This window comes from Oncorhynchus kisutch, linkage group LG8 (assembly GCF_002021735.2).
Source record: "Oncorhynchus kisutch isolate 150728-3 linkage group LG8, Okis_V2, whole genome shotgun sequence".
NCBI lineage: Eukaryota > Metazoa > Chordata > Actinopteri > Salmoniformes > Salmonidae > Oncorhynchus > Oncorhynchus kisutch.
The window spans coordinates 7,337,680-7,350,453 of NC_034181.2; the positions used below are offsets into that span (position 1 = coordinate 7,337,680).

The following is a 12,774-nucleotide window of genomic DNA, read 5'->3' on the forward strand; positions in this document are numbered from 1 at the left end:
GAGAGTGAGACAGAGAGAGAGAGACAAAGAGAGGGAGACTGAGAGAGGGAGACAGAGAGAGGGAGACAGAGAGACAGAGAGAGAGAGACAGAGAGAGAGAGAGAGAGAGAAAGAGAGACATGGAGACAGACAGACAGACAGACAGACAGACAGACAGACAGACAGACAGACAGACAGACAGACAGACAGACAGACAGACAGACAGACAGACAGACAGACAGACAGACAGACAGACAGACAGACAGACAGACAGACATGGAGAGAGACAGACATGGAGACAGATATGGAGAGAGACAGACAGACATGGAGAGAGACAGACAGACATGGAGAGACAGACAGACAGACATGGAAAGAGAGACAGATAGACAGACAGACGGACGGACGGACAGACAGACAGACAGACATGGAAAGAGAGACAGAGTGAGTAAATGAGACAGACAGAGAGAGAGAGTGTCAGAGAGAAACAAAGGGATAAATGTGAAGAGCCCCATAAGCCTCTGCAGACACAGTGGACAATTATAGTTAGTCCAGCTGTATAGGATCCATCAGTGGAGAATTAGTCTGGATTCTCCTCGCTCTCCACACACACACACACACACACACACACACACACACACACACACACACACACACACACACACACACACACACACGCGCACGCGCGCACGCACACACACACACACACACACACACACACACACACACACAGGGCTGGCCGGCTCGGGGGCTCGTCTGTCTGTGTTCGGAGGGGGGGGGGGGGGATCTGGTGTCACAAATTGTCTTTATGTTGTTATCCGTCTGTCATAGTTCATATTTAGATGTTTTCACAGTGGAATTTTATTGTCTGGAATAATGGGCGAGAAGACAGATGCATATTACACTGACCTACCCAGCCTGCCATTACAAACTTAATCTCTTCTAAGTTGAAAGGTCACCTGGATTTATTGAACAAACAGGGGAGTGAGCGATGGAGGGAGGGAAGTAAGGGGACAGATACAGAGGGTGAGAGAGAGAGAGGGAGAGAGGAATAGAGGGAGATAGACAGAGAGAGGAAGAGAGGGAGAGAGAGAGAGGGAGCGAGCGAGCGAGAGAGAGAAAGAGAGAGAGGGAGGGGGTGAGATATAGAGGGAGAGAGAGAGAGAGAGAGAGAGGGAGGGAGAGAGAGAGAGAGAGAGAAAGAGAGAGAGTGACAGCGAGAGAGCGAGGGAGATAGTCATCTGGAATGCATGTCAATTAACAGGTGTGCCTTGTTAAAAGTTAATTTGTGGAATTTCTTTCTTTCTTAAAGTAGGGATGGACTGTTGTTTCTTTGCTTATTCGAGCTGTTCTTTCTATAATATGGACTTGGTCTTTTAGCAAATAGGGCTATCTTCTGTATACCACCCCTACCTTGTCAAAACACAACTGATTGGTTCAAAAGCATTAAGACATAAAGGTCAGTCAACGAGGAACATGTCAAGAACTTTGAAAGTTTCTTCAAGTTCTGTCGCAAAAACCATCAAGAGCTATGATGAAACTGGCTCTCATGAGGACCGCCACAGGAAAGGAAGACCCAGATTTACCTCTGCTGCAGAGGATAAGCTAAGAGCTAAGATTGCAGCCCAAATAAATGCTTCACAGAGTTCAAGTAATATACACATCTCAACATCAACTGTTCAGAGGACACTGTATGAATCAGGCCTTCATGGTCCAATTGCTGCAAAGAAAACACTATTAAAGGACACCAATAATACTGTAAGAAGAGACTTGCTTGGGCAAAGAAACCTGAGCAATGGACATTAGACCAGTGGTCATTTGACTTTTGGCCTGATGAGTCCAAATTTGAGATTTATTGATTCCAACCGACGTGTCTTTGTGAGACATAGAGTAGGATAATCTCTGCATGTGTGGTTCCCACCATGAAGCATGGAGGAGGAGGTGTGATGGTGTGGGGGTGCTTTGCTGGTGACACTGTCTGTAATGTATTTAGGATTCAAGTCACACTTAACCAGCATGGCTACCTCAGCATTCTGCAGAGATACACCATCCCATCTGCTTTGCGTTTAGCTGGACTAACATTTGTTTTTCAGCAGGACATTAACCCAAAACACCTCCAGGCTGTGTAAGGGCTATTTAACCAAGAAGGAGAGTGATGGAGTGCTGCATTAGATGACCTGGCCTCCACAATCACCCGACCTCATCCCAATTGAGATGGTTTGGGATGAGTTGGACAGCAGAGTGGAAGAAAATCAGCATATGTGGGAACTCCTTACAAGACTTGGAAAAACATTCCAGGTGAAGCTGGTAGAGAGAATGCCAAGAGTGTGCAAAGCTGTCATCAAAGAAAAGGGTGGCTATTTGAAGAATCTAAAATCTAAAATATATTTTGATTTGTTTAAGCACTTTTTTTGGTTACTACATGATTCCATATGTGTTATTTCATAGTTTTGATGTCTTCGCTATTATTCTACAATATAGAACATAGTCATAATAAAGAAAAACCCTTGAAATAGTAGGTGTGTCCAACGTTTAGACTGTTACTGCATAAATATCTATATTTATATATGTAGTGATTGGTAAATTAGAAAACCATTCAAAACATCCTAATCAGATGGAGCACATGGATCAGGGGAAAGGGCCATTTTAAAAGAGTTGCCCTAGCATTCTTTTGACACAATAAACCCTCACCTATCTGCTCCCAGTCATTAAACTGAACTGAAACCAGGCATAAACAGAGCATTCTACTAAAGAACATCTCAGCATTCCACTAAAGAACATCTCAGCATTCTATTAAAGAACATCTCAGCATTCCACTAAATAACATCTCAGCATTCTACTAAAGAACATCTCAGCATTCTACTAAAGAACATCTCAGCATTCCACTAAAGAACATCTCAGCATTCCACTAAAGAACATCTCAGCATTCCACTAAATAACATCTCAGCATTCTACTAAAGAACATCTCAACATTCCACTAAATAACATCTCAGCATTCTACTAAAGAACATCTCAGCATTCTATTAAAGAACATCTCAACATTCCACTAAATAACATCTCAGCATTCTACTAAAGAACATCTCAGCATTCTATTAAAGAACATCTCAGCATTCTACTAAAGAACATCTCAGCATTCTATTAAAGAACATCTCAACATTCCACTAAATAACATCTCAGCATTCTACTAAAGAACATATCAGCATTCTACTAAAGAACATCTCAGCATTCCACTAAAGAACATCTCAGCATTCTACTAAAGAACATCTCAGCATTTCACTAAATAACATCTCAGCATTCTACTAAAGAACATCTCAACATTCCACTAAATAACATCTCAACATTCCACTAAACATCTCAGCATTCTACTAAAGAACATCTCAGCATTCCACTAAATAACATCTCAGCATTCCACTAAATAACATCTCAGCATTCCACTAAATAACATCTCAGCATTCCACTAAATAACATCTCAGCATTCTACTAAAGAACATCTCAGCATTCTATTAAAGAACATCTCAACATTCCACTAAATAACATCTCAGCATTCTACTAAAGAACATCTCAGCATTCTATTAAAGAACATCTCAGCATTCTACTAATGAACATCTCAGCATTTCACTAAATAACATCTCAGCATTCTATTAAAGAACATCTCAGCATTCTACTAATGAACATCTCAGCATTCCACTAAATAACATCTCAGCATTCTATTAAAGAACATCTCAGCATTCTATTAAAGAACATCTCAGCATTCTACTAATGAACATCTCAGCATTTCACTAAATAACATCTCAGCATTCTACTAAAGAACATCTCAGCATTCCACTAAATAACATCTCAGCATTCTCCTAAAGAACATCTCAGCATTCCACTAAAGAACATCTCAGCATTCTCCTAAAGAACATCTCAGCATTCCACTAAAGAACATCTCAGCATTCCACTAAAGAACATCTCAGCATTCCACTAAAGAACATCTCAGCATTCCACTAAAGAACATCTCAGCATTCCACTAAAGAACATCTCAGCATTCCCCAAGCACTTATTAATGTAATAATATATATAAGTTTACAGACACTTCTATCCAAACGCATCCACAGTGAGCACATAAACTTTTTTGAATGTGACCCCAGTGGTATTTGAATCCACAGACCTGGAATCACAACACTCTTACCAACTGAGCCACACAGGACCATTTCAATAGAAGTCTTGGAATCATTATTGTACAGCCTGTTGTACTGCAGGCCTACATTATATCTCTCAACTAGCTGTGCACAAGTGCTACAGCAACTCCTTTCAATGTGTTTGTAGAATTTACTGCACTGTCGTGCTAAAACTGTTTAAGTCACCCACCCACAACCATCAAGGGGGTTCCCATACATTTTTCAAATTATAATTAAAAACAACAATACCCAGAGGATGTTGGTGATTTTAGAACAACTTATAAAGTGGATGTTCTGCCTCTGTTGTTATGGCAGCTCATCTCGTGAGTGACATGTTTACAGAATGGCTGTAATGGCATCTTGTTCTGCTATGCTGCACTCTTCAACAAAGCAAAACGGTGTTGTTGTTTCAGAACCAACTAGAACAGGGTTATACAAGGCATCGTAGGGTTGAGGACGTGGTCATCTCCATCCTCTTGTACATCCTACAGTTTATAGTTTCCCACCAAAGGTATTTTTAGCAGTTAGTTAGGGAGCCACAAGATGAACATCTTGTGAGATTCATTTTTTCTAGAGTTTAGGAATGGGTTACTTATCAATCAGTTCACATTTATCAATCAGTTCACGTGTACTGCCTGTATCAATCAGTTCACATTTATCAATCAGTTCACGTTTACTGCCTGTATCAATCAGTTCACATTTATCAATCAGTTCACGTGTACTGCCTGTATCAATCAGTTCACATTTATCAATCAGTTCACGTTTACTGCCTGTATCAATCAGTTCACATTTATCAATCAGTTCACGTGTACTGCCTGTATCAATCAGTTCACATTTATCAATCAGTTCACGTTTACTAACTGTATCAATCAGTTCACATGTATCAATCAATTCACATTTAATGCCTGTATCAATCAATTCACATTTACTAACTGTATCAATCAATTCACATTTACTAACTGTATCAATCAATTCACATGTATCAATCAATTCACATTTAATGCCTGTATCAATCAATTCACATTTACTAACTGTATCAATCAATTCACATTTACTGCCTGTATCATGATGATTTTCTTGAATGTTAGAGGTGGCTGTTAATTATTCAACAACTATCTCGTGATTTCTCCTGCACGTTGAGGAATGGGTTTTATCTCTATGCTGAATGAGTGTAGTCATCCAATAATTTGACATGTTGGGTCTCTAATGAGTACTGGGACAAAGAAGTCCCTGCTCCTGTCTGTCAATCTATGCAACTCTTTGATAGGAGCAGCGCACACACACACACACACACACACACACACACACACACACACACACACACACACACACACACACACACACACACACACACACACACACACACACACACACACACACACACAACCCCATGATGAGCAGTCTGTTCTGCTCTAGTCTGGTCTAGTCTAGTCTAGTCTGGTCTGGTCTGGTCTGGTCTAGTCTGGTGTAGTCTGGTCTGGTCTAGTCTAGGCTAGTCTGGTCTAGCCTGGTCTGGTCTAGTCTAGTCTGGTCTGGTCTGGTCTAGTCTAGTCTGGTCTAGTCTAGTCTAGGCTAGTCTGGTCTAGTCTGGTCTGGTCTAGTCTGGTCTAGTCTGGTCTGGTCTGGTCTAGTCTAATCTCGTCTGGTCTAGTCTAGTCTGGTCTAGTCTGGTCTAGGCTAGTCTGGTCTAGTCTGGTCTAGTCTGGTCTGGTCTAGTCTGGTCTGGTCTAGTCTGGTCTAGTCTGGTCTAGTCTGGTCTGGTCTGGTCTAGTATAGTCTCATCTGGTCTAGTCTGGTCTAGTCTGGTCTGGTCTAGTCTAGTCTGGTCTAGTCTGGTCTAGGCTAGTCTGGTCTAGTATAGTCTCGTCTAGTCTAGTCTGGTCTAGGCTAGTCTGGTCTAGTCTGGTCTAGTCTAGTCTAGTCTAGTCTGGTCTGGTCTGGTCTAGTCTGGTCTAGTCTGGTCTGGTCTAGTATAGTCTCGTCTGGTCTAGTCTGGTCTAGGCTAGTCTGGTCTAGTCTGGTCTAGTCTAGTCTAGTCTGGTCTAGTCTGGTCTGGTCTGGTCTAGGTCTGGTCTGGTCTAGTCTGGTCTAGTCTGGTCTAGTCTAGTCTAGTCTAGTCTGGTCTGTAATCTGCTCTGAGATCATCATTAACTGGTATTACAGGCCTAACCCCAATCAGACACAATTATAGTCCAGCTGTATAGGATCCATCAGTGGAGAATTAGTCTGGATTCTCCTCGCTCTCCACACACACACACACACACACACACACACACACACGCGCGCGTACGCACACACACACACACACCAACTGCTAATAGGACGTGGTTACAGTGGGGCACACACACACCAACTGCTAATAGGACGTGGTTACAGTGGGGCACACACACACACACACACACCAACTGCTAATAGGACGTGGTTACAGTGGGGCACACACACACACTGCTAATAGGACGCGGTTACAGTGGGGCACACACACACACACACCAACTGCTAATAGGACGTGGTTACAGTGGGGCACACACACACACACACACACACACACCAACTGCTAATAGGACGTGGTTACAGTGGGGCACACACACACACTGCTAATAGGACGTGGTTACAGTGGGGCACACACCAACTGCTAATAGGACGTGGTTACAGTGGGGCACATACACACACACACACACACACCAACTGCTAATAGGACATGGTTACAGTGGGGCACATACACACACACACACACACACACACACCAACTGCTAATAGGACATGGTTACAGTGGGGCACACACACACACACACACACACACACACACACACACACACACACACACACACACACACACACACACACACACACACACACACACACACACCAACTGCTAATAGGACGTGGTTACAGTGGGGCACACGGCTCACAGTGATTTACAGATTGTACGGTTGTCGCAGTGTTTTGTTTAACTCTACACTTCTATTTCTGTGTTGGAAATCTGATACAATAAATGTCATTATAATAACAACAGAATCCAGAGTGAATCCCTCAACGTGCTCCCGAGGCTTTTGACTCTATAGAAGGTTGTGTTGATAGAAAAGTTAATCGGGAAACTCTGTTTTTAATGGGGAGTTTCACCTTGGCACTTCTCAGTATAATTTGCTGGTCCTCTTAATTACTTTACTAATGTAATCTGGTGGTCCAGAGTGCTATTTGAAAGAATATCCACAAAATGACCTATGCCTCAACATGTAATAATGACATATTAAAATATAGTCAATACCATGTGATATAGTGTCCAGGAGTTGGATTTCACAACATCTAGGGCATGAAAGATATACATATAAACACTGAGAGCCAGTTTCCCAGACCCCTCAAGAGTAAAAACACTCTTCACTCTCTTGTTTTGTAGTCCCGGAGTAGATGCCCTGGGTTTAATCTGAAACCAGCCCTGCCTGGGAGTTGGACACAAACTATATCTGACTGTGAAACCAGCCCTGCCTGGGAGTTGGACACAAACTAAATCTGACTGTGGAACAAGCCCTGCCTGGGAGTTGGACACAAACTAAATCTGACTGTGAAACCAGCACTGCCTGGGAGTTGGACACAAACTATATCTGACTGTGAAACCAGCCCTGCCTGGGAGTTGGACACAAACTATATCTGACTGTGAAACAAGCCCTGCCTGGGAGTTGGACACAAACTAAATCTGACTGTGAAACAAGCCCTGCCTGGGAGTTGGACACAAACTATATCTGACTGTGAAACAAGCCCTGCCTGGGAGTTGGACACAAACTAAATCTGACTGTGGAACAAGCCCTGCCTGGGAGTTGGACACAAACTAAATCTGACTGTGAAACAAGCCCTGCCTGGGAGTTGGACACAAACTAAATCTGACTGTGAAACCAGCCCTGCCTGGGAGTTGGACACAAACTAAATCTGACTGTGGAACAAGCCCTGCCTGGGAGTTGGACACAAACTAAATCTGACTGTGAAACCAGCCCTGCCTGGGAGTTGGACACAAACTAAATCTGACTGTGAAACAAGCCCTGCCTGGGAGTTGGACACAAACTAAATCTGACTGTGAAACCAGCCCTGCCTGGGAGTTGGACACAAACTAAATCTGACTGTGAAACAAGCCCTGCCTGGGAGTTGGACACAAACTAAATCTGACTGTGGAACAAGCCCTGCCTGGGAGTTGGACACAAACTAAATCTGACTGTGGAACAAGCCCTGCCTGGGAGTTGGACACAAACTAAATCTGACTGTGGAACAAGCCCTGCCTGGGAGTTGGACACAAACTAAATCTGACTGTGAAACCAGCCCTGCCTGGGAGTTGGACACAAACTAAATCTGACTGTGAAACAAGCCCTGCCTGGGAGTTGGACACAAACAAAATCTGACTGTGAAACCAGCCCTGCCTGGGAGTTGGACACGGTTAAACTAAACCTGACTGTGAAACAAGCCCTGCCTGGGAGTTGACCATGGTTAAACTAACACCCTAAGAAGTATATGAACCCCAAGTGAATAATGTGGTATTTCGTTCTGTGCTAATGCTGCTGATGTTAACACGGCTCAGTTGACACACACTGATATAAACTGAAGTCAGCTGGTTAACATCTGGGTGAGAATTGGTTGACATACTACCATGTTACCTCAGGCCGTGTTTCTCCCGTCCCTACTCTGATTAGATAATTGCCTTTACGTCGGGGGGGGAGAAAAACTATCGCCCCTATCACTTTACAGGAAACTGCTCATCAAACAAGCATCTCGAGGTGACGCAGTCTCCAAGAAAATCCTGAACGTTGAAAACTCATTTATTTCGTTGAGAATCCTGACCAAGTAACACTTTATTTGGTTAGTCCATCTGTCGAAGCTCTACAGACTAACACTAATGTTAGTGAGAGCGTCTGTCGAAGCTCTACAGACTAACACTAATGTTAGTGAGAGCGTCTGTCGATGCTCTACAGACTAACACTAATGTTAGTGAGAGCGTCTGTCGAAGCTCTACAGACTAACACTAATGTTAGTGAGAGCGTCTGTCGAAGCTCTACAGACTAACACTAATGTTAGTGAGAGCGTCTGTCGAAGCTCTACAGACTAACACTAATGTTAGTGAGAGCGTCTGTCGAAGCTCTACAGACTAACACTAATGTTAGTGAGAGCGTCTGTCGAAGCTCTACAGACTAACACTAATGTTAGTGAGAGCGTCTGTCGAAGCGCTACAGACTAACACTAATGTTAGTGAGAGCGTCTGTCGAAGCTCTACAGACTAACACTAATGTTAGTGAGAGCGTCTGTCGAAGCTCTACAGACTAACACTAATGTTAGTGAGAGCGTCTGTCAAAGCTCTACAGACTAACACTAATGTTAGTGAGAGCGTCTGTCGAAGCTCTACAGACTAACACTAATGTTAGTGAGAGCGTCTGTCGAAGCTCTACAGACTAACACTAATGTTAGTGAGAGCGTCTGTCGAAGCTCTACAGACTAACACTAATGTTAGTGAGAGCGTCTGTCGAAGCTCTACAGACTAACACTAATGTTAGTGAGAGCGTCTGTCGAAGCTCTACAGACTAACACTAATGTTAGTGAGAGCGTCTGTCGAAGCTCTACAGACTAACACTAATGTTAGTGAGAGCGTCTGTCGAAGCTCTACAGACTAACACTAATGTTAGTGAGAGCGTCTGTCGAAGCTCTACAGACTAACACTAATGTTAGTGAGAGCGTCTGTCGAAGCTCTACAGACTAACAATAATGTTAGTGAGAGCGTCTGTCGAAGCTCTACAGACTAACACTAATGTTAGTGAGAGCGTCTGTCGAAGCTCTACAGACTAACACTAATGTTAGTGAGAGCGTCTGTCGAAGCTCTACAGACTAACACTAATGTTAGTGAGAGCGTCTGTCGAAGCTCTACAGACTAACAATAATGTTAGTGAGAGTGTCTGTCGATGCTCTACAGACTAACACTAATGTTAGTGAGAGCGTCTGTCGAAGCTCTACAGACTAACACTAATGTTAGTGAGAGTGTCTGTCGATGCTCTACAGACTAACACTAATGTTAGTGAGAGCGTCTGTCGAAGCTCTACAGACTAACACTAATGTTAGTGAGAGCGTCTGTCGAAGCTCTAAAGACTAACACTAATGTTAGTGAGAGCGTCTGTCGAAGCTCTACAGACTAACACTAATGTTAGTGAGAGCGTCTGTCGAAGCTCCACAGACTAACACTAATGTTAGTGAGAGCGTCTGTCGAAGCTCTACAGACTAACACTAATGTTAGTGAGAGCGTCTGTCGAAGCGCTACAGACTAACACTAATGTTAGTGAGAGCGTCTGTCGAAGCTCTACAGACTAACAATAATGTTAGTGAGTGTCTGTCGATGCTCTACAGACTAACACTAATGTTAGTGAGAGCGTCTGTCGAAGCTCTACAGACTAACACTAATGTTAGTGAGAGTGTCTGTCGATGCTCTACAGACTAACACTAATGTTAGTGAGAGCGTCTGTCGAAGCTCTACAGACTAACAATAATGTTAGTGAGTGTCTGTCGATGCTCTACAGACTAACACTAATGTTAGTGAGAGCGTCTGTCGAAGCTCTACAGACTAACACTAATGTTAGTGAGAGTGTCTGTCGATGCTCTACAGACTAACACTAATGTTAGTGAGAGCGTCTGTCGAAGCTCTACAGACTAACACTAATGTTAGTGAGAGCGTCTGTCGAAGCTCTACAGACTATCACTAACATTAAAACGGTCTACTAACCCTAACCCTAGCTCTAATCCTGACCTTGACCTTTATTCTAATCCTAAACCGAACATTAACCCTGACCTTGACCTTTATTCTCCTCCTAAACCGAACACTAACCGCAACCTCAGCAAGCAGTTGCTTAACAACAGATAGTTTGTTAATAGTATGGACATCTGTAGAGCACCTATACATGGAAGATCCGGACCATCCAAATAAAGTGTGACCCCTGACCAATATCCTGACCAGTCTGTAAACATGTAGATGCCCCCCCCCCCACACACACACACACACACAAAACACACACACGCTCAACCACTAAGAGAACCTATGTATCAAACTCATATGCATTTGTATGACAGCCATACATGGGTAGGATTCAGCAGGAAGATTGAAGGGTGCCTCTCTCTCTCTCTCTCTCTCTCTCTCTCCCTACCGACGACTGACCTAATAGTTTATAGCCTGGGAAATGGAAACTCATACATTCATTCAGTCACAAGACACACTGAGAGTATCGTGAATATAAAATACTTGAATGTATCCTTTCCCCAATGTCGCCCGGTTCCATGTTGCAACTCTATCCCCATTCCTACACCTCTCCATCTGAGCTGGGACTCTCGTTAGGAGATTAGTGGTTAGTCTATGTGCCATCAATCATCAAGGAGATACTCTTAGAACTATATCTCACATCTCCTTTAGATGTGTCCAGGGCTCATTTATTTTTTAATGCTATAAAGTGTTACATTAAACAAATGTAAAGGGAGGGTTTATGAAAGTTCTGATCAAATATGCTCAGTGGCTTTTTTTGTTGTTGTTGCTTGCTTGCTGATTGGTTTAAGGAGATAATCAAGAGGATTTCTATGTTAGGTCATTAATACCACTTTGTTCCTTCCTGCTGTATTGTAACACATGTAACAGTAGCATTCTGCTCTTGGTAACATTACTGTACAACTTGTTTGTGTTTTCTTTTGTTTCAGGAGAGGTTCACGGATGACTGTAGATTCCGGGAGCGTTTCCAAGAGAACAGTTACAACACGTACGCCTCGGTGTTGCACCGGAACCACCGGACGGGACGGGATTGGTACGTGGCCCTCAACAAAAGAGGCAAAGCCAAGATGGGCTCCAGCCCCAGGGTCAAATCACAGCACGTCGCCACGCACTTCCTCCCCAGGCTCAACCTGCACGACCTGCAGAGCGAACGAGGCTTCACCATCACAGACAGGAGTAAAGACAGGAGGAAAAGCCTCCCGGTGGCACCTCAACCGCCCTCGCAGCCGAAGATGAACCTTAATACAGGAACAGGGAAGAGGGTGCAGACTGTCAAGTACTGGCCAAAGTTTCGGTTTGGATAGACTGAGGAGAGGTTCATGTCAAGGAAGACTCTAGGTTGAGTGCTGTAGCCTGGAATCAATGATAGGATTCAGGATTGCCAGACTGCTGTAGTGAAACAACGGTGAAACAGAGTTCCAGGCTATGTGGATTGGATTAGGGCTGAATAGCGGGAACTGTGTTACCGAGATTTACAGAGATTTCCCGCCTAAAACCACTCCCTTTTCCCAGGATAAATAACTGCAAAAAACAGTCAATTATACACTGAACAAAAATGTTAATGCAACACGCAACAATTTCAAAGATTTTACTGAGTTACAGTTCATATGAGGTAACCAGTCAATTAAAATAAATTAATTCGGCCTTAATCTATGGATTTCACATGACTGGGAATACAGATGTGCATCTGTTGGTCACAGATACCTTAAAAAGAAAAGTAGTAAGGGGCGTGGATCAGATAACCAGTCAGTATCTGGTGTGACCATTTGCCTCATGCAGCGCGACTCATATCCTTCACATAGAGTTGATCAGGCTGTTGATTGTGGCATTGTGTTGTGTGACAAAACTGCACATTTGAGTGTGGCC

General features: G+C 43.4%; 1 protein-coding gene across 1 annotated transcript in view; it reads left to right on the forward strand.

The window, feature by feature from the left end:
• Positions 1-12,491, forward strand: part of LOC116374781 (fibroblast growth factor 5-like) — a 34,525-nt gene extending 22,034 nt beyond the window's left edge. Inside the window, exon 3 of the mRNA XM_031829487.1 lies at positions 11,838-12,491. Coding sequence (XP_031685347.1) covers positions 11,838-12,212 — 375 coding nt within the window. The 3' untranslated portion in view covers positions 12,213-12,491. The remainder of the gene's footprint in view (positions 1-11,837) is intronic.
• The last annotated feature ends 283 nt before the right edge of the window (positions 12,492-12,774 follow it).